The sequence below is a fragment of the Rhinopithecus bieti genome, unplaced genomic scaffold, assembly GCF_001698545.2.
Source record: "Rhinopithecus bieti isolate Rb0 unplaced genomic scaffold, ASM169854v2 scaffold_29855, whole genome shotgun sequence".
NCBI classification, from domain to species: Eukaryota; Metazoa; Chordata; class Mammalia; order Primates; family Cercopithecidae; genus Rhinopithecus; species Rhinopithecus bieti.
The window spans coordinates 766,540-784,736 of NW_016813109.1; the positions used below are offsets into that span (position 1 = coordinate 766,540).

The 18,197-nt window shown below is 39.4% G+C and overlaps 1 protein-coding gene across 1 annotated transcript in view; it reads left to right on the forward strand.

The window, feature by feature from the left end:
- Positions 1–18,197, forward strand: part of ADAM9 (ADAM metallopeptidase domain 9) — a 117,080-nt gene that overhangs the window by 20,627 nt on the left and 78,256 nt on the right. Inside the window, exons 6-11 of the mRNA XM_017847668.1 lie at positions 600–795; positions 2,513–2,578; positions 5,356–5,427; positions 6,751–6,920; positions 9,300–9,381; positions 10,170–10,303. Of these exons, the coding sequence (XP_017703157.1) occupies positions 600–795; positions 2,513–2,578; positions 5,356–5,427; positions 6,751–6,920; positions 9,300–9,381; positions 10,170–10,303 (720 nt within the window). The remainder of the gene's footprint in view (positions 1–599; positions 796–2,512; positions 2,579–5,355; positions 5,428–6,750; positions 6,921–9,299; positions 9,382–10,169; positions 10,304–18,197) is intronic.

Here is an 18,197-nt window from a genome sequence, read left to right on the forward strand (position 1 = left end):
TATAGTATTAAAATTACATTCCTTGAGGTCATGGCAACATGGCACTGTACTGGTTGGTTGATTGCATGATTGCTTGAACTAATACATATTAGTTCTATATAAGATGAATATGATTATCTTCACTTAAGTAGTAACATTTATTTAATAGGTACTATGTGCCAGGCAATATGTTCTGTGTGTTTTGTGCTTATTAAGTAATTTTGTTTTCAGAACAGTCCTTTGCAGAGTGCAAACCAAGGCAGAGGTTAAATACCTCGCTGAGAGTCCTGCAGCTAATAGAAGACATTTGGAATTCGAACTCTTGTCCTCTGGTCCAGATGCCACATTCTTAATCACTACTTTGTAGTACCTTCCATTTCCCGTAGATCACTCAGGGAGTTTAAGTGACTTGCAGGCAGTGACGCTGATAAGTAGCTATTTGAGCTTTCAATATAGGTCTGCCCCAGCCCTATCTGTCTGATTCTAAAGCCTCTATTTTATTCTCTATATCATGCTATGCCTACTTACACATTTAAGAAGTAGGACTTGAACTTAGGTTTTCTGATTCCTTTTGTATTTTCTTTTTCTTAAAATTTGTATATGTGTAATGCAACATTCAGAGGATTGCTGCATTTAGAGAAGGCAAGTTATGGGATTGAACCCCTGCAGAACAGCTCTCATTTTGAGCACATCATTTATCGAATGGATGATGTCCACAAAGAGCCTCTGAAATGTGGAGTTTCCAACAAGGATATAGAGAAAGAAACTACAAAGGATGAAGAGGAAGAGCCTCCCAGCATGACTCAGCTACTTCGAGTAAGGAAATAACATAATTCTTCGTGGCTTAGATTACAATTTTAGAAAAATCATGTGTTTATTCATGAAACCAATACTATGAGTAGTGTTTTTTTTTTCTTTTTCTTTTCTTAATTTTGCCAAATGTATGCCAGACATTCTGATAGGTACTAGGGGATGAAAAGATGAGCAATATACAGTTCCTGCTACCAAGTTGAGTACAGTTTAGATTCTGTGGGTTTTGGAAATGAGGGCTTAATCTGCAGCAGTGCTTACTGTGGCCTTGGCCTCCTGGGCTCAAGCAATCCTCCTGCCTCAGCCTCCCAGTAGCTACTACTACAGGTCTGTGCCACCCACCGTGCCCGGCTAATTTAAAAAAAAATTTTGTAAAGATGAGGTCTCATTATATTATCGAGGCTGGTCTTGAACCCCTGGCATAAAGCAGTCCTCTTGCCTCAGCTTCCTAGAGTGCTGGGATTACAGGCATAAACCACTGCGCCCATTGCAAAAGAGTTTTTATTTAGATACCTCTTGGACAACTCGAATGGTGATTCTTGAACCCTAGATTGGAAAGAGAGATATGGCTTTAGGACTTTAACGACTTCAGGTGTGTTTCAAGGACACTCTCATCCCTGTTTGGAGACTGCTATAGCACTTCATGATTTGCTCTTGACAGGGGTGTCTCTTAGACTGAAATTGTTCTAGGACTAGATCAACTTCAGCTGCGGGGATTGTACCTTTCTATGAGATATGTTGCTGCCTTGAAAGAGGCATATTTTTAATTAACTTATACTAGTTGATGGCATTATTTTTATTGCCTCTCCTGCTATCCACTCTTTTGACTTGGACTATTCTTTTCGACTTTTTTTTTTTTTTTTTTGAGACGGAATCTCGCTATCACCCAGGCTGGAGTGCAGTGGCCGGATCTCAGCTCACCGCAAGCTCCGCCTCCCGGGTTCACGCCATTCTCCTGCCTCAGCCTCTCAAGTAGCTGGGACTACAGGCGCCCGCCACGTCGCCCGGCTAGTTTTTTTGTATTTTTTAGTAGAGACGGGGTTTCACCGTGTTAGCCAGGATGGTCTCGATCTCCTGACCTCGTGATCCACCCGTCTCGGCCTCCCAAAGTGCTGGGATTACAGGCTTGAGCCACCGCGCCCGGCCTCTTTTTGACTTTAAACATTGGAAAACATTAAAATTTTTGCTTATTCTACTTTGCATGAATTTCTGTAAAATGACAAAACTAGTCATTTTTTTAAATGGCAACCTTGTTCTAACTTCTGCTCTGGGATATTAGTGGCTATGTTTTATCTTTCAGCATAGTAATGGGGTTTTTCATTAAAATGTGTGTGTGTGCATGTGTGTGTGTGTGTGTGTGTGTGTGTGTGTAGTTCTGATTTTAGAAAATTGGTAATGCTGCTTTGTAAACTTAAACCCATTTTGTCTGTAACTAGCATTTTTATCATATTAGTGCAGATAACAGATAACACTTCAAAAACATTTTTTTCCCCTCAGACATAGTTTATCATCACTTAAAGTCAGTAGCAGAACTGGACAAAGTTTTCATCACTAAGAAGAAGATAGCACTTCAAAAAATATATTTTTCACTATCTTAATATAGGATATGTTAAGTAAAATAATTTTATGATGTTCTTAGCAGACATGAAATAGGTGATGAGAGATTAGGATGTGATCATAGCCTTACAAATTTTTGCCTTTATGATGTTTGTGTTTTTGACAGAGAAGAAGAGCTGTCTTGCCACAGACCCGGTATGTGGAGCTGTTCATTGTCGTAGACAAGGAAAGGGTAAGATTGGTGACAATTTTTCTTCTTTTCCATGAAAAAGATATGAGAAATGAGCATTTAATGAAGGAAATATAAACTACAGTTTGTATTGATTTTACTTAAATAATGATTTTAAAACTAAAATGGTTTTTTTCCCTTAAACCTTATACCACCAGAATACCAGCAGAAGCTAAATGTAGCAAAATGTGACTGCCTTTCAGTTTATCTTTTATTAATGATTTTTTTTCGTGTTCTTGCTGATGACTTGCTTATGCTGAATTTTTTGAGTGAATCTGTACTGCCTATCAGGCTCTTGAGAACTTTTCAGATTACTTTAGTGGGCTGTGGCTCTAAAAGGTTTAGCTTTGTTGGCTAATAAAATTGCTTTGCTTTCTAGAATTTGAGATAACCTATATTGCACTTTACGAGATGGAAAACCTCCAGGTCCTGGCATGCTTTAGAAGGGAATAGTATTAATTTCCGTGTACAGGATCACATGAGGGCATTTTCCTTATTATACTTAAGAAACTGAACTAAGTGCTTTGCTTTAACTAAGAGAAGTAATGTGTCCCTATTTTGGCATTTACAGGATTATCAGTTTTAGAGGTAATGGCTATATAGTTTATTTTCATGTTGCTTTTTTTGTTGATATAATAATACTTCACATATTTGTGGGGTACAGGTGAGTATTTGTTACAACAGCTGTGTAATTTAAAATAGAGAGTATTTTTAGTGTTTTGACTTTTACTTCCAATTTTGTTGTCAGTGTGAAAAAGGTATTTGTGGAAACTTACTATGATTGGCAGTTCCTTTCTTGTAAGCTGTAGAGACAGTTTTGAGGTTTTTTTGGTTTTAAAAAAATTCCTCGTTGTATGTAGGTTGGAAAATAACAAGCCCCCCCAAATAACTAATTTGGAGAAAATATTAAGAGAGAGACTCGGATTTGTACATTATAGGTTCATTGTCCTCAAGTGGCAGAAGGAAAAGCACATGGAATACGAACAAGTGTGAACTCAGCCCCAGTGGGCAAAAAGCTTCTGTAGAAGAATGTTTTGGACAAATCGCAAAAGTCAAGATTCGAATGTTTATCTTGGCCGGGGGCAGTGGCTCTTGCCTGTAATCCCCCAGCACTTAGGGAGGCCGAGGCGGCCGAATCACGAGGTCAGAGAGATCGGAACCATCCTGGCTAACACGGTGAAACCCTGTCTCTCCTAAAAATACAAAAAATTAGCCGGGCGTGGTGGTGGGCACCTGTGGTCCCAGCTACTCGGGAGGCTAAGACAGGAGAATGGCATAAACCCGGGAGGCGGAGCTTGCAGTGAGCTGAGATTGTGCCACTGCACTCCAGCCTGGGCAACAGAGCGAGAGTCAGTCTCAAAAAAAAAACAAAAACAAAAACAAAGCAAAACAAAACACAAAAAACATAAAATGTTTTTCTTCATTGCTGTCTCCAGATGTATTGTTATATACAGATAGAAAATTGTTAAAAAAAAAAGGTTCAATTTCAATCAAGCCCTGTCAAATGTATTAAATTAAATTTTTTTTCTTATGTAGGAGAATCATGATTAGATCCCTAACTGATAAAATCTGATATATTCTGATATTAATGCTTTTAGCATAGAGCAAAATCATAAATCCTTTAAAATTTTCTTCTGCTAAATTGGTTGTATAAAATAATGTTAAAAATAGACATTTGAGTTAGCCAGGTCTCAAAGAAAAATTAGTCATATTTATTTGGCTTAAGATGGTTAAACTTCTGTATGTTTTCATCTACATATGCTTTTTTAACTAGCGATTATTGGTTAATCTCTCATTTTTAATTCAACCCAGCATTTAGAAATGGTTTATTGGTGCTGATCTGTAACCAATCTGGCTGTTTCCGTACCTCAGTTCTGTTTTCTGTATGTCACTTTCTTTTTTCTGTTCATAAATCTTCTTCCACTATGTGGCTGCACAGAGTCTCTCTGAACCTGTTCTGGTTTGGAAGCCACACAATTCTTGAATCAGTCATTCCTTGCTCAACTAAAGTCTGTTAAATTTAAAAGAAAAAGGTTTATTGGTAACATCATTAGCCTAAGAGGTGGAAGGGTCAGGAAGTTCTTTAGATTGTCTTTTATTCTTTTATCTATGCATTTTGATTGCTTAAAACTCTACCTTTGTGAAATGCTTGAAAATATTTTTGCATTAAAATAAAGGGAACATTAAGAAGATAATTTGTTTTAAAGTTCTACTAATTTGGAGAAAATGAAGACTTCAGTGCTCTTTCATTATTATTAACTTTACCCTTTTACCGGTTTTTCTTTTATTCCTATCACTACAGTGTAACTTTTAAATTTCTTAATTTGAAATGTTGATAAATGTTTAAATGCCTCAATTTTTTGTTCAGAGGAAATATTTGGATTCTTATCTTCATTTTAACAGACACATTTTTATTCTTTTTTTTTTTTTTTTTTGAGATGGAGTTTCGCTCTTTCTCCCAGGCTGGAGTGAAGTGGCGGGATCTTGGCTTACTGCAACTTCCGCCCCGCCCCCGAGTTCAAGCGATTTTCCTGACTTAGCCTCCTGAGTAGCTAGGATTATGGGCACCCGCCACCACACCTGGCTAATTTTTGTATTTTTAATAGAGAGAAGGTTTCGTCATGTTGGCTAGGCTGGTCTTGAACTCCTGACCCCAGGTGATCTACCCTCCTGGGCCTCCCAAAGTGCTAGGATTACAGGCCTGAGGTACTGGACCCGGCCTTACATTTCTATTCTTAAACTACTTTGGTGATAATGATTCTCCTTCTTTGCTTTTCCAGTATGACATGATGGGAAGAAATCAGACTGCTGTGAGAGAAGAGATGATTCTCCTGGCAAACTACTTGGATAGTGTAAGTTGTATTTTCTATCAACCAGGATGATTCTGTCCTATTCTTTCAGTCTCAGAACAGACTTTAAAAATGTCTCATTTTGAGTTCTGATTTTCATAGGGCCTCAATGGCTCAGTCTTTAGGAGGTCTGCTTTCTGGTTTGTTTTGTAACTCTTTTTAATGTATAAAGGATAGTACCAGTGTAGAAGGACTTTGAGAAGAGCAAGAGATTTCATATTACCATTTACTTTATCTTCAGAGTAGCTAGGCTTAGGTGCTTTGGCATTTATGGAAAGATCTTTGAATTCTTGTCGAATGCATCTTATTTTGAATAAGGCTGCCTTCTATCCTGAAAACACGATACGACAATATTTGTGTGTGTGTGTTTGTGTGTGAGTTTGGTTTGAGATTTTGGAGTTCATCCAGTGGGAGATGCTAAATAATTCGATATATGTTCTTATAAGATAATTTTATCTACAAAGCTGATATGAACACCAAGCGTGATAGTGATGATAATGCTGACGACGATGATGATAGCATTCACTTGAGTACTTACAGTGTGCTAGACACTGAGCTAAGTGCTTTACATTTATTAACCCATTTACTCCTCATAGTACCCCTATGAAATTATGAGTTCCACAGTCCTTTTTCTGAAACCTCTGATGTACCTGTGATTAAAATGTTAGATAAAAGTTTAGAAAAACAGTGTGATTCACTCTGTATATAACACCTCTTGGGGTAGCACCTCGTAATCAGACTCACTGATATTTCTGCAGTGAAATATAGGAGTATTTACATTAAATGGGTTAAATGTGGACTGTGAATTGGCTTGCATTATATCAGGGCAAATTTTGGAAACAGTTTTACCAAAAACTTAATTTCCAGAGTTTGTCAGATTTTAGAATAGAAGATAATAAGGATTTTGAATCTCTGTTACTATTTTTTTTTTTTTTTTGAGATGGAGTCTTGCTCTGTTGCCCAGGCTGGAGTCCAGTGGCAAAATCTTGGCTCACTGCAAACTCTGCCTCCCGGGTTCAAGCGATTCTCCTGCCTCAGCCTCCCAAGCAGCTGGGATTACAGGCATGCACCACCATGCCCAGCTAATTTTTCCATTTTAGTAGAGATGGGATTTCACCATATTGGCCAGGTTGGTCTCGAACTCCTGATCTCAGGTGATCCACCTGCCTTGGCCTCCCAACCGCCCAAAGTCTCATTGTGTTAAAGTAAAGATTGTTTTTTAGGCAGGGGAGTTTTAATTTAAGTAGCCGTGTTACTTCATGTGGTTAAAAGATTTTTCTCACATTCTTTACTATATTTTATGTACTTTTATTTCTCTCTTCCCAGATGTATATTATGTTAAATATTCGAATTGTGCTAGTTGGACTGGAGATTTGGACCAATGGAAACCTGATCAACATAGCTGGGGGTGCTGGTGATGTGCTGGGGAACTTCGTGCAGTGGCGGGAAAAGTTTCTTATCACACGTCGGAGACATGACAGTGCACAGCTAGTTCTGTAAGTTTTTTTTTTTAAACTACTATTAATGAAATGATCAAAATAATAATTTTTGCTTATTTTCTTGCATTATAATTGTATTCTCTTGAGGTTTTGGGTATTCATTTAAATGAGGAAAACTTAGCTTGATGTGGCATTATCATGAGACCTCTTCTGTCTTAGATTCCTGTCACCTTTCTCCCATGTCCTCCTTTTTTCTTGGGTTTACTTCCTCATTTGGGTATAGTGTGTTTTCTACTAGTTTTTTGTGAGCGGATATATGGAAAGAAAACATTTTGACCTCGTGTGTGTCTGAAAATATGTTTTCCCAGTTTCGGAACAGAATTTAAAATTTATCTTAATTTGAGTTCTGATTATTCTAGGGCCTGAGTAACTCAGTATTTCCTAGGCATGCTTTGAGTTTCTCTTTTTATTTTTTGAGACAGAATCTCACTCTGTTGGCCAGGCCAGAGTCCAGTGGCACGATCTTGGCTTACTGCATTCTCTGCCTCCCGGGTCGAAGCAATTCTCCTGCCGCAGCCTCCCAGCTAGCTGGGATTGTAGGTGCCTGCCCCCACCCCCGGCTAATTTTTGTAGTGTAGTAGAGACAGGGTCTCACCATGTTGACCAGGCTGGTCTTGAACTCCTGACCTCAGGTGATCCACCCATCTCAGCCTCCTACAGTGCTGGGATTATAGGCGTGACACTGGGTATAAAATTCTCTCCATGCAATCCTTTTTCTTCACGATTTTGAAGGCATTGCTCTTTTGTCTTTTTTGTCCCAGCATTACTGTTGGGGAGTCTGAAACATTCTGATTGCTGACCTTTTGTATGTGGCCTGTTTTTCCCCCGTCACTGGAAACTTATAGGATCTTTTCTTGGTTCCCAGGTTTCTGAATTTTTCTGATGATGTGTTTTGGTGTGGGTCTTGGTTTTTAGTAAAATCGTATGCTCACGCATCCTTGTACCAGTGAGAATGCCATCTAGTTCACTAGATACTAAAAGGAGCAGGTGTCAAGCATACTCACTATGCCTTGCCCAACCACACCCTCCAAACTGTCTTAACCCCCTCTGTTTGTGTGGTCTCCGTCTGTCCTGTTGGAGACATTTCCCAGATACTTGATGATTTTTAGTTATTTGTTTACAGTTGAGAATGGGGTTCTGAAAAGCTTTTTGGAAGCCTTGAGTCCATGAGTGCATTTTGGGAACTATGAGTTCACTATAGGGTGGTCTGGCTGGAATGTTTCCTTGTCAATCTCCTTGTGTCAGTACTTCTGGTCATCTCCTGGTTGGTCAGATGGCCCAGAGAATGATTTATCCATTCATTTAAAATATATTTATTGGGTGTATACCCCAGGCATTGGGACATAGCAGTGAACAAAACTGGCAAAAATTCCTGCTCTCATGGAGTCCATGTTCTGGTGGAGGAGATTGGCCATAAATGAGATAAATAAGTACACGTAGTATGTTAACCAATGATAAGTGGTAAGGAGAAAAATAAAACAGGGAGGGTAGATATAAAAGCATTGGAGGAATGAGGTTGAATTTTGAGGTGATGTGGCCTGGCCAGGGAGATGCCTTCTGAGTAAAGACCTGAAGGAGGTAAGGGAATGAGTCTGGGTTATAATAATATTAGGGAAGAGAGGTCCAGGCAGAGAGAACAGGTGCTGAGGTACAGGTGTGTAGGGTGTGATTGGGAATCACATGGGTCCCATCCAGATTTTTTTTTTTTTAAGTTTTGGAGACAGAGTCTCATTCTGTCACCTAGGCTGGAGTGTAGTGGTGCAGTTTTGGCTCACTGCAACCGCTGCCTCCCGGGTTCAAGTGATTCTTCTGCTTCAGCCTCCCAGTTTGCTGGGATTACAGGTGTGTGCCACCATGGCTGGCTAATTTTCGTATTTGTTTTTTTAGTAGAGATGGGGGTTTCATGATGTTGGCCAGGCTGGTCTCAAACCTCAGGTGATCTGCCCACCTCGGCCTCCCAAAGTACTGGGATTGCAGGCATGAGCCACTACTTCTGGCCCATCCTGACTTTCATGTTCACCCTGCTCACTGCGTGCAGCTGCCTGTGTAAACATATTCATTTCCTTCGTTATCTGTCTCTCCTCACTAAATTGTGTGAATAAATAAACCTAACGTATTTTAGGAGAGGTTTCATCTAGAAGGTAAAAAGAAACAAACTTGTCTTGGTATCCAGAAAGTGTCTTCATTTGTCTGAAAAAATTAATAAGAAGGGGATAAGGCATAATTATATTCTGATTTTAGATTTTTTTTTTTTTTTGCCATTTTTCTGCCATGTTTTGTAGGTTCTCCTCATCCAGTTGAGATTATTCATAAAATAAAAGCACCATGTTCCTTCTTTCCCCAAGAACAATTTTTAACTTTTACATTTTCATTTAGAAAGAAAGGTTTTGGTGGAACTGCAGGAATGGCATTTGTGGGAACAGTGTGTTCAAGGAGCCACGCAGGTGGGATTAATGTGGTACGTTGTTCTTGATGTTTAAGTTTGGATGTTTGCACTGGGACAATATCTAGCATTTATTGACTGTGTACTTCCTCTCCTGGTCCTTAAAACGATATTTTGGGTGTTATGAAGAACACAGTAGAAGTGGCAGATGGGTTCTTTCCCTAGAGACTGGGTCAAGTTTTTAAATATGTGTTATGTGTTTATAAGCTCTTTTCTTTTTTATTTATTTTACTTTAAGTTCTGGGATACATGTGCAGACTATGCAGGTTTGTTACATAGGTATACATGTGCCATGGTGGTTTGCTGCACCTATCAACCCATCATCTAGGTTTTAAGCCCCACATGCATTAGGCATTTGTCCTAATGCGCTCCCTTTACTTGCTCCCCACTTCCTGACAGGCCCCAGTGTGTGATGTTCCCCTCCCTGTGTCCATGTGTTCTCATTGTTCAACTCCCACTTATGAGTGTAGCTCTTTACTTTTTATGGGTGAAGAAACATGTACTTCATTTTAGATAATTAAATTAGAACCATCAACTTGTTTTCCTATAAACTACCATGAGTAATCTGTTGGTGCTAAAGTGGTTATCTCTTGCTTGAAGGATCCATGTCCATCATCAGTGTGTGATTCATGTTACTTTCTTACTAGACTGAAATGTATAAAGACTGTTGTTGGATGCTTGATTTATCATACAGGCTGTCAACAGTGTAGTGAATAAATTTCCATTTGTGAAAAAGTAATCTGAGCAGCAAAACATTTTCTTTGTGTTCAGAAACCTAATTACTACCTTCCTGTTCTGAACAGTTTGGGCAAATCACTGTGGAGACATTTGCTTCCATTGTTGCTCATGAGTTGGGTCATAATCTTGGAATGAATCACGATGATGGGAGAGATTGTTCCTGTGGAGCAAAGAGCTGCATCATGAATTCAGGAGCATCGTGAGTACTTGGGTTTTTTTTTCTTCTCCTTTATATGGTATTATAGATCCATGTTTCTTACGCTGTGAGGGATATTCATGTCTACATTGGGAAAACAGGAAATGTTATTTCTGGTTCCCTGAAATTAATTACATGACACACCAATGATAAGTCTTTTTTTTTTCCAGCCTTTTAGATTCAGGGAGTACATGTGGAGGTTTGTTACCTGATGTATTGCTGAAGTCTATTTTTTTTTTTTTTTTTTTTTTTTTTGAGGACAGAGTCTCGCCTCTGCCCCACACCAGGCTGGAGGCAGCTGGACCAAGATCTCAGCCCCTTGCAAGGCTTCCGCCTTCCCGGTTAGCCATTCTCCCTTGCCTCAGCCTCCCGAGCAAGCTTGGGGACTACAGGCGCCCACCACCTCGCCGGCTAGTTTTTTGTATTTTTTCAGTAAGAGATGGGGTTTCACCGTGTTTAGCCAGGATGGTCTCGATTCTCCTTGACCTCGTGATCCGCCCACCTTGGCCTCCCAAAGTGCTGGGATTACAGGCTTGAGCCACCACGCCCGGCCTGAAGTCTATTTTTAATTTAATAATTCCAGAGAGCTTTAAGAGGCAACACTTACATAGGCACAAGTATGTAACTACACTCTTTCTGTAAACCAATTATAGACTGAAAGTGTAAGAACGTGGCAAAGTTTATATCTGAATTAGAAATTAGGAGGGAGTTTCTGCTAGGTTCAGTGTGGATTAGATTACATTGAAGGACTGTGTGAGAAATTTCTTCACAAACCCCTTTTTGAGAAAGTGCTGCATTGTCACTGTAGGTAGAAGAGATCCTGACATACTTCTATTTACAAACCCTGTTTTATAGAGATAAAGGTGGGAGGCAAGACAGAGAAGAGGAGAGAGAATGGTTAACATTTATTAAGCTCTTTTTATGTGCAGACACTGTTGTAGGCTTTTAAAAGGTGTCCACTCACTTAGTACTCATCAGTGAAATGAGGTGCACATACTTTATCTCCATTGCAGATGAGGAAACTGAGGTCACACATCCAAATTGCTGACTGGGATTCAAAGTCAGGAAGTCAGAGCCTGTGATCTGATCTTAGAACCCTTTCCTGTCCCAGAGCTACAAAATAATTATAATAGAAGGTCCCATGGTGGTTGGGTGTCAGAAATGTAGATTTCTAATGCAAATTCATTGTAATGCCAATGAGGCTCTTTCCTGATTTAGAAGGCAGGAGTCCTAAGCAGAGAGCTGAACCTAACTGTAGTGCATGCGTGTATAGATGCTGAGCCTGAGTGAAAATTAGATATGAGAGATGGTATCTTTAACAAATACAGGATGGACATGGACATGGTGGCTCATGCTTATGATCTCAGCACTTAGGGAGGATCGCTTGAGACCAGGAGTTCAGGACCAACCTGGGCAACACAGTGTGACCCTGTCTCTAAAAAAAAAAAATTAAAAAATTAATTGGGTGTGTTGGTGCGTGCCTGTAGTCCCAGCTACTCAGGAGGTTGAGGCAGGAGGATCACTTGAGCCCAGGAGTTCAAAGCTGCAGTGAGCTATGATTATGCCACTGCATTCCAGCCTGGGCAACAGAGCAATACCCTATTTCAAAACAAACAAAGAAACAAACACAGATGAAGATTTCACATAGGGAATATCTGTGGCCGCAAGTGTTCATGCCCCTTCCCACCTCCCTCAGGCTCCTGAAGCACTGACAGAGTAATAAAAACTGTCAACCAGCCTTTCAGCTGAAGATCTGAGTGGACAAGACAATTTTAATCACATGCTAGTATAAAGGGAAACACTCAAGCAGAATTTACAGTTTTTGAACAAATACTAGGCTCAAAAATAGATATGGAAGAGTTAAAATAGTACTTACAAAAATCCATGCTTCATAAAAAAAAAAATTAGGTACTTAAGGAAAGTCATATGTTTGTAAAAGATTTCCTGTAGGAGAGGGAAATAAATTTAGGATTTGCTTTGGCCAGCAGTGAAGTTGAGAAAGACGTCAGTTTAGGGAAACAAGAAATGAGTAATGAACAATGAGGTAAGTCAATAGATTAAAATAAAAAAGAAGCATTCAGAGGTAAGGAGGGAATGTTATGAAACAGTGCCATAGTGGAATTTAATATGGTATAGGAAGCAATGAAGAGTGGACCCATACTTTATTCACCAACTTGTCAAACATTTATTGAGCACTGACTACTTGCCAGACTTTGTTCTCGGCACTTGGAATACCTCAGTGAGTTACATCGACTCACCCTTGAAGGAGTTTACATTTGAGGGGGAAGACAATCTATAAACATAAGAAAATCAATAATAGAGAGTGTTAGAAGGCGATAAGTGCTATGGGAAATAAAATAGAGCAGAATGTGGAGGATTGGGAGGGCCGAGGGTAGTGAAACAACAGAACAGGCCTCAGTATGACAAAACTGGATGTTAATAACAGAAACCTGAGTGAGTTGGTATTTAAAACCACTCCCCTAAAGTAAACCCTGTGTCAAACAGACTTATATTTAAAATATTTTGAGGAGAATGGTATTTTGAATATTATATTTAAAACTTAGTGCATATTGACATTTAAATATGAAGATAACATAATCTCAGATTTAAGGTATCCATCATTTTCCCCAAGGGAAGAGTCAAAAAAGTGTGTTGTTGTTGTTTTTTTGGTTGATTTGAATGTGTGTAAACTTGCTAGGGATACAGTAGATAGAAAGGGAGTGAACTGTTATGGATATTGGAGAGTCTCTGTAGCTACAGGGGAGACTGACCCCATAGGAGTTGAGGTAGAGGGACACTGATAACATGAGGACACTGATAACATGAGGTAGAGGGACAATGATAACACTGATAATAGAGAGGATTCCAGGGGAATTATTCAGCGTTATTCTCCCAGTGACTTCTTATCTCTTGAATAGAAGTGGCCAAAGTGAGTACCTATGTCTTGTCCAGCTTAGTGGGAAAGCTTTTGATTTTTCACTGTGGAGTATGATGTTGGCTGTGGGCTTTTCATAGATGGCCTTTATTACATTGGAGTGATTTCCCTCTTCCTAGTTTGTTGAGATTTTTTGTTGTGAAAGAATGTTGAATTTTATCAAATGCCTTTTTGGCACCTGTTGAGATGATTATGTGACTTTGATCCTTGATTCTGTTAACGTGGTGTTAATACATTTTTGTGTGTTGAACCATCCTTGTATCGCAGATATAAATCTCACTTGGTTAGAGGGCCTGATGTTTCTGATGTGTTGTTGAGTTCTGTTTGCTAGTATTTGTTTCGAGGATTTTTACATTTATGTTGCTAGGGATATTGACTTACAATTTTCTTTTCTGGTTGTCTCTTGTCTGACTTTGATATTAGGGTGATGCTGGGCTCATAAAATGAGTTTGGAAGTGTTCCTTCCTCTTCAATATTTTGAGAAGACTGTTTTTTTTTTTAGCAGTTTTAGGTTCGCAGAATAATCAAGAGGAAAGTAGAAAGACTCCTCTCATATACTTTCTGTCCCCACACTTGCATAGTCTCTCCATTTCAACATCCCTAAACAGAGGGGTATGATTGTTAAAACTGACAAACCTACATTGACACATGTTGATTTCTCAAAGTCCATACTTTATGGTTCACTCTTGGTGTTGTGCATTCTATGGGTATGGACAAGTGTATGATGATAAGTATCCCTCATTATGGTATCATACAGAATATATCCATCGCCCTAAAAAATCCTCTGTGGTCCACCTAGTCATCTCTCCCTACCCCTCCAACCCTTGGCAACTGCTAGTCTTTTTACTGTCTCCGTAGTTTTGTGTTTTCCAGAATATCATATATTTAGAATCATGCAGTATGTTACCATTTTACATTGGCTTCTTTCACTTAGCAATATGCATTTAAGGTTCCTCTGTGTCTTTTCATGTCTTGATAGCTCATTTATTTGTAGTGCTGAATAATATCCCATTATTTGGATGTACCACAGTTTGACCATTTACCTACCGAAAGACATGTTGGTTGCTTCTAAGCTTTGGCAATTATGAAAAAAGCTGCTATAAGTGTCTGTGTGCAGGGTTTTGTGTGACCAAGTTTTCAGCTCCTTTGGGTAAATACCAAGGGATGCGATTGCTGGATCATATGTTAAGAGAGTATGTTTAGTTTTGTAAGAAACTGCCAAATTGTCTTCCAAAGTAGCTGTACCATTTTGTATTCCCACCAACAGTGAATGAGAATTGCTCTTGCTCTACATCTTTGTCAGAATTTGGTGTTGTCAGTGTTCTGGATTTTGGCCATTCCTGTAGGCATGTAGTGGTATCTCATTGTTTCAATTTACATTTCCCTGATGACATAGGATGTAGATGATCTTTTTGTGTGTTTATTTGCCTTCTGTATATCTTCTTTGTGGCGTCTGTGAAGGTCTTTGGCCCAATGTTTAATCAGATTGTTTCTTTTCTTATTTTTTAGTTTTAAGGAGTTCTTTGCATACTTTGCATGAGTCTTTTATCAAATATGTCTTTTACAAAATATTTTCTGCTAGTCTGTAGCTTATTTTCTCACTCTTTTAATATTGTCTTTCACTGAGCATACATTTAATATTTTATTTTATTTTATTTTTGAGACGGAGCCTCGCTCTGTCGCCCAGGCTGGAGTGCAGTGGCCAGATCTCAGCTCACTGCAAGCTCCGCCTCCCAGGTTTACGCCATTGTCCTGCCTCAGCCTCCCGAGCAGCTGGGACTACAGGCGCCCACCACCTCTCCCGGCTAGTTTTTTGTATTTTTTAGTAGAGACGGGGTTTCACCGTGTTAGCCAGGATGGTCTCGATCTCCTGACCTCGTGATCCGCCCACCTTGGCCTCCCAAAGTGCTGGGATTACAGGCTTGTGCCACCGCGCCCGGCCCATTTAATATTTTAATTCTTTCATGGACGATGCCTTTTGTGTTGTATCTAAAAAGTAATTACCATATCCAAGATGATCTAGTTTTTCTCCTATGTTATTTCCCAGGAATTTTAGAGTTTTGAATTTTACACTTAGATCTTTGATCCACTTGGAGTTAATTGTGGAGGATGGATGTAAGATCTGTGTCTAGATTTATTTATTTTTTGCATATGAATATCTAGTTGTACCAGCGCCATTTGTTGAAAAAACTATCTTTTATGTATTGCCTTTGGTCTTTTGTCAGAGATCCGTTAGCTATATTTGTGTGGGACTCTTTCTGGGTTCTCTGTCTTGTTCTATTTGTCTTTTGTTTTGCCAGTAACACAGTCTTGAAGCTTGTGCATGCATCACGTAGTTCTCATGCCATGGTTTTCAGTTCCATCCGGCCATTTAAGGTCCTCTCTACACTGTTTATTCTAGTTAGCCATTTGTCTAATCTTTTTTCAATGTTTTTAGCTTCCTTGCAACGGGTTTGAACATCCTCCTTTAGCTCGGAGAAGTTTGTTATTACTGACCTTCTGAAGCCTATTTTCTGTCAGCTCGTCAAAGTCATTCTCTGTCCAGCTTTGTTCTGTTGCTGTGAGGAGCTGCAATCCTTTGGAGGAGAAGAAGCACTCTGATTTTTAGAATTTTCAGCTTTTCTGCCCTGGTTTCTCTCCATCTTTGTGGTTTTATCTACCTTTGGTCTTTGATGCTGGTGACCTACAGATGGGGTTTTGGTGTGGATGTCCTTTTTGTTGATGTTGATGCTATTCCTTTCTGTTTGTTAGTTTTCGTTCTGAGAGTCAGGTCCCTCAGCTGCAGGTCTGTTGGAGTTTGCTGGAGGTCCACTCCAGACTCTGTTTGCCTGGGTATCGCCAGTGGAGGCTGCAGAACAGCAAATATTGCAGAAGAGAAAATATTGCTGCCTGATCCTTCCTCTGGAAGCCTCATCCCACAGGGGCACCCGCCTGTATGAAGTGTCAGTCGGCCCCTACTGGGAGGTGTCTCCCAGTTAGGCTACATGGGGGTCAGGGACCCACTTGAGGGGGCAGTCTGTCTGTTCTCAGAGCTCAGACACTGTGCTGGGAGAACCATTGCTTTCTTCAGAGCTGTCAGACATGAACATTTAAGTCTGCAGAAGATTCTGTTGCCTTTTGTTCACCTAGGCCCTGTCCCCAGAGATGGGGTCTACAGAGGCAGCAGGCCTTGCAGAGCTGTGGTGGGCTCCGCCCAGTTCGAGCTTCCTTGGCAGCTTTGTTTACCTACTGAAGCCTCAGCAATGGCAGATGCCCCTCCCCCTGCCAGGCTGCTGCCTCGCAGGTCGCAGGTCGATCTCAGACTGCTGCACTAGCAGTGAGCAAGGCTCTGTGGGCGTAGGACCCCCTGAGCTAGGCGCGGGATATAATCTCATGGTGTGCCACTTGCTAAGACCATTGGAAAAGCACAGTATTTGGGTGGAATTGTCCCAATTTTCCAGGTACAGTCTGTCACAGCTTCCCTTGGCTAGGAAAGGGAAATCCCTTGACCTCTTGCACTTCCTGGGTGAGGCGATGCCCTGCCCTGCTTCAGCTCGCCCTCTGTGGGCTGCACCCACTGTCCAACCAGTTCCAGTGAGATGAACCAGGTACCTCAGTTGGAAATGCAGAAATCACCATCTTCTGCGTCTGTCACACTGGGAGCTGCAGACCGGAGCGGTTCCTATTTGACCGTCTTGGAATGGCAACACAGTCTTGATTACTGTAGCTTTAGAGTAAGTCTTGAAGTCAAGTACCACCAGTCCTCCAACTTTGTTCTTCTTCTTTACTATTATATTGCCTATTCTGGGTCTTTTGCCACCCCATGTAAACTTTAAAGTCAGTTTTATCTATATTCACAAACTAATTTGCTGGGATTTTGATTAGGATTGCATTGAATGTATAGATCAAGTTGGGGAACCGACATCTTGACAATATTGAGTCTGCCTGTATGTGAGCATGAAATATCTCTCTGTTTATTTAGTTCTTTGATTCTTTCATCAGATAGTGTTGTAGTTTCCCCATAGAGATCTTATACGTATTTTGTTAGATTTATACCTAACTCTCATTTTTGGGGGTCCTAATGTACCTGATCTTATGTTTTTAATTTCAAATTCTACTTGTTCGTTGCTGGCATATACGAAAGCAATTGACTTTTGTATCCTATAACCTTTCTGTAATTGCTTTTTAGTTCCAGGAGTCTTTTTCAATTATTTTGATTTTATACATAGATGATCATATTATCTCTGTACAAAGACAGTTTTTCTTTCTTTCCTGTCAGTATACCTTTTACTTCCTTTTCTTTTCTCACTGCAGTAGCTAGGACTACCAATAATCTGATTCTGCTTTACCTTCCTCACATTTTTTTTTTTAGTGTTGACAGTGTATTTATTTTATTTTAATAGTTATGCTTCTAAAACATATATTTAAATTTTATTTTAATCCAAATTGAAAATATATTTTATAATTATATCACTTAATATATTATTTATATTTACTGTAATTTCTGATACATTTAATCAAATCTAAATGCCGTTGATTATAAGATACAGCACTTTTTACATACCACTGAGAATGAAATACGGTGTCAATGAAATTAATACTTCAATTGTAATCTGAAATGAATCTCAGTCTCAAAGTTATTTAAATATGAAAAGAATGTTTTAGAATCAATTAAATATAGCATTTGGGTTTAAATCTACCATCTTATGTCTTTCCTTTATTTGTCTTACTTCTTTTATGGTTTTATTAAACGTCTTCAGTCTTAAATATTTAAGTTGATGGATGTTCCAATTGCCCTGATTTGGTCTTTACAGATTGTATGAATGGATCAAGTGATTGCATGTATCCTGAGAATATATACATCTACTGTGTATCGGTTAAAAACGGGACAACAACAACAACAACAACAACAACAAAATCTTCTGTGTTGTTTCTTTTGGGTTGATAGAGTGTTTTTACTTTTATTTTCAGTTTGGAAATTAT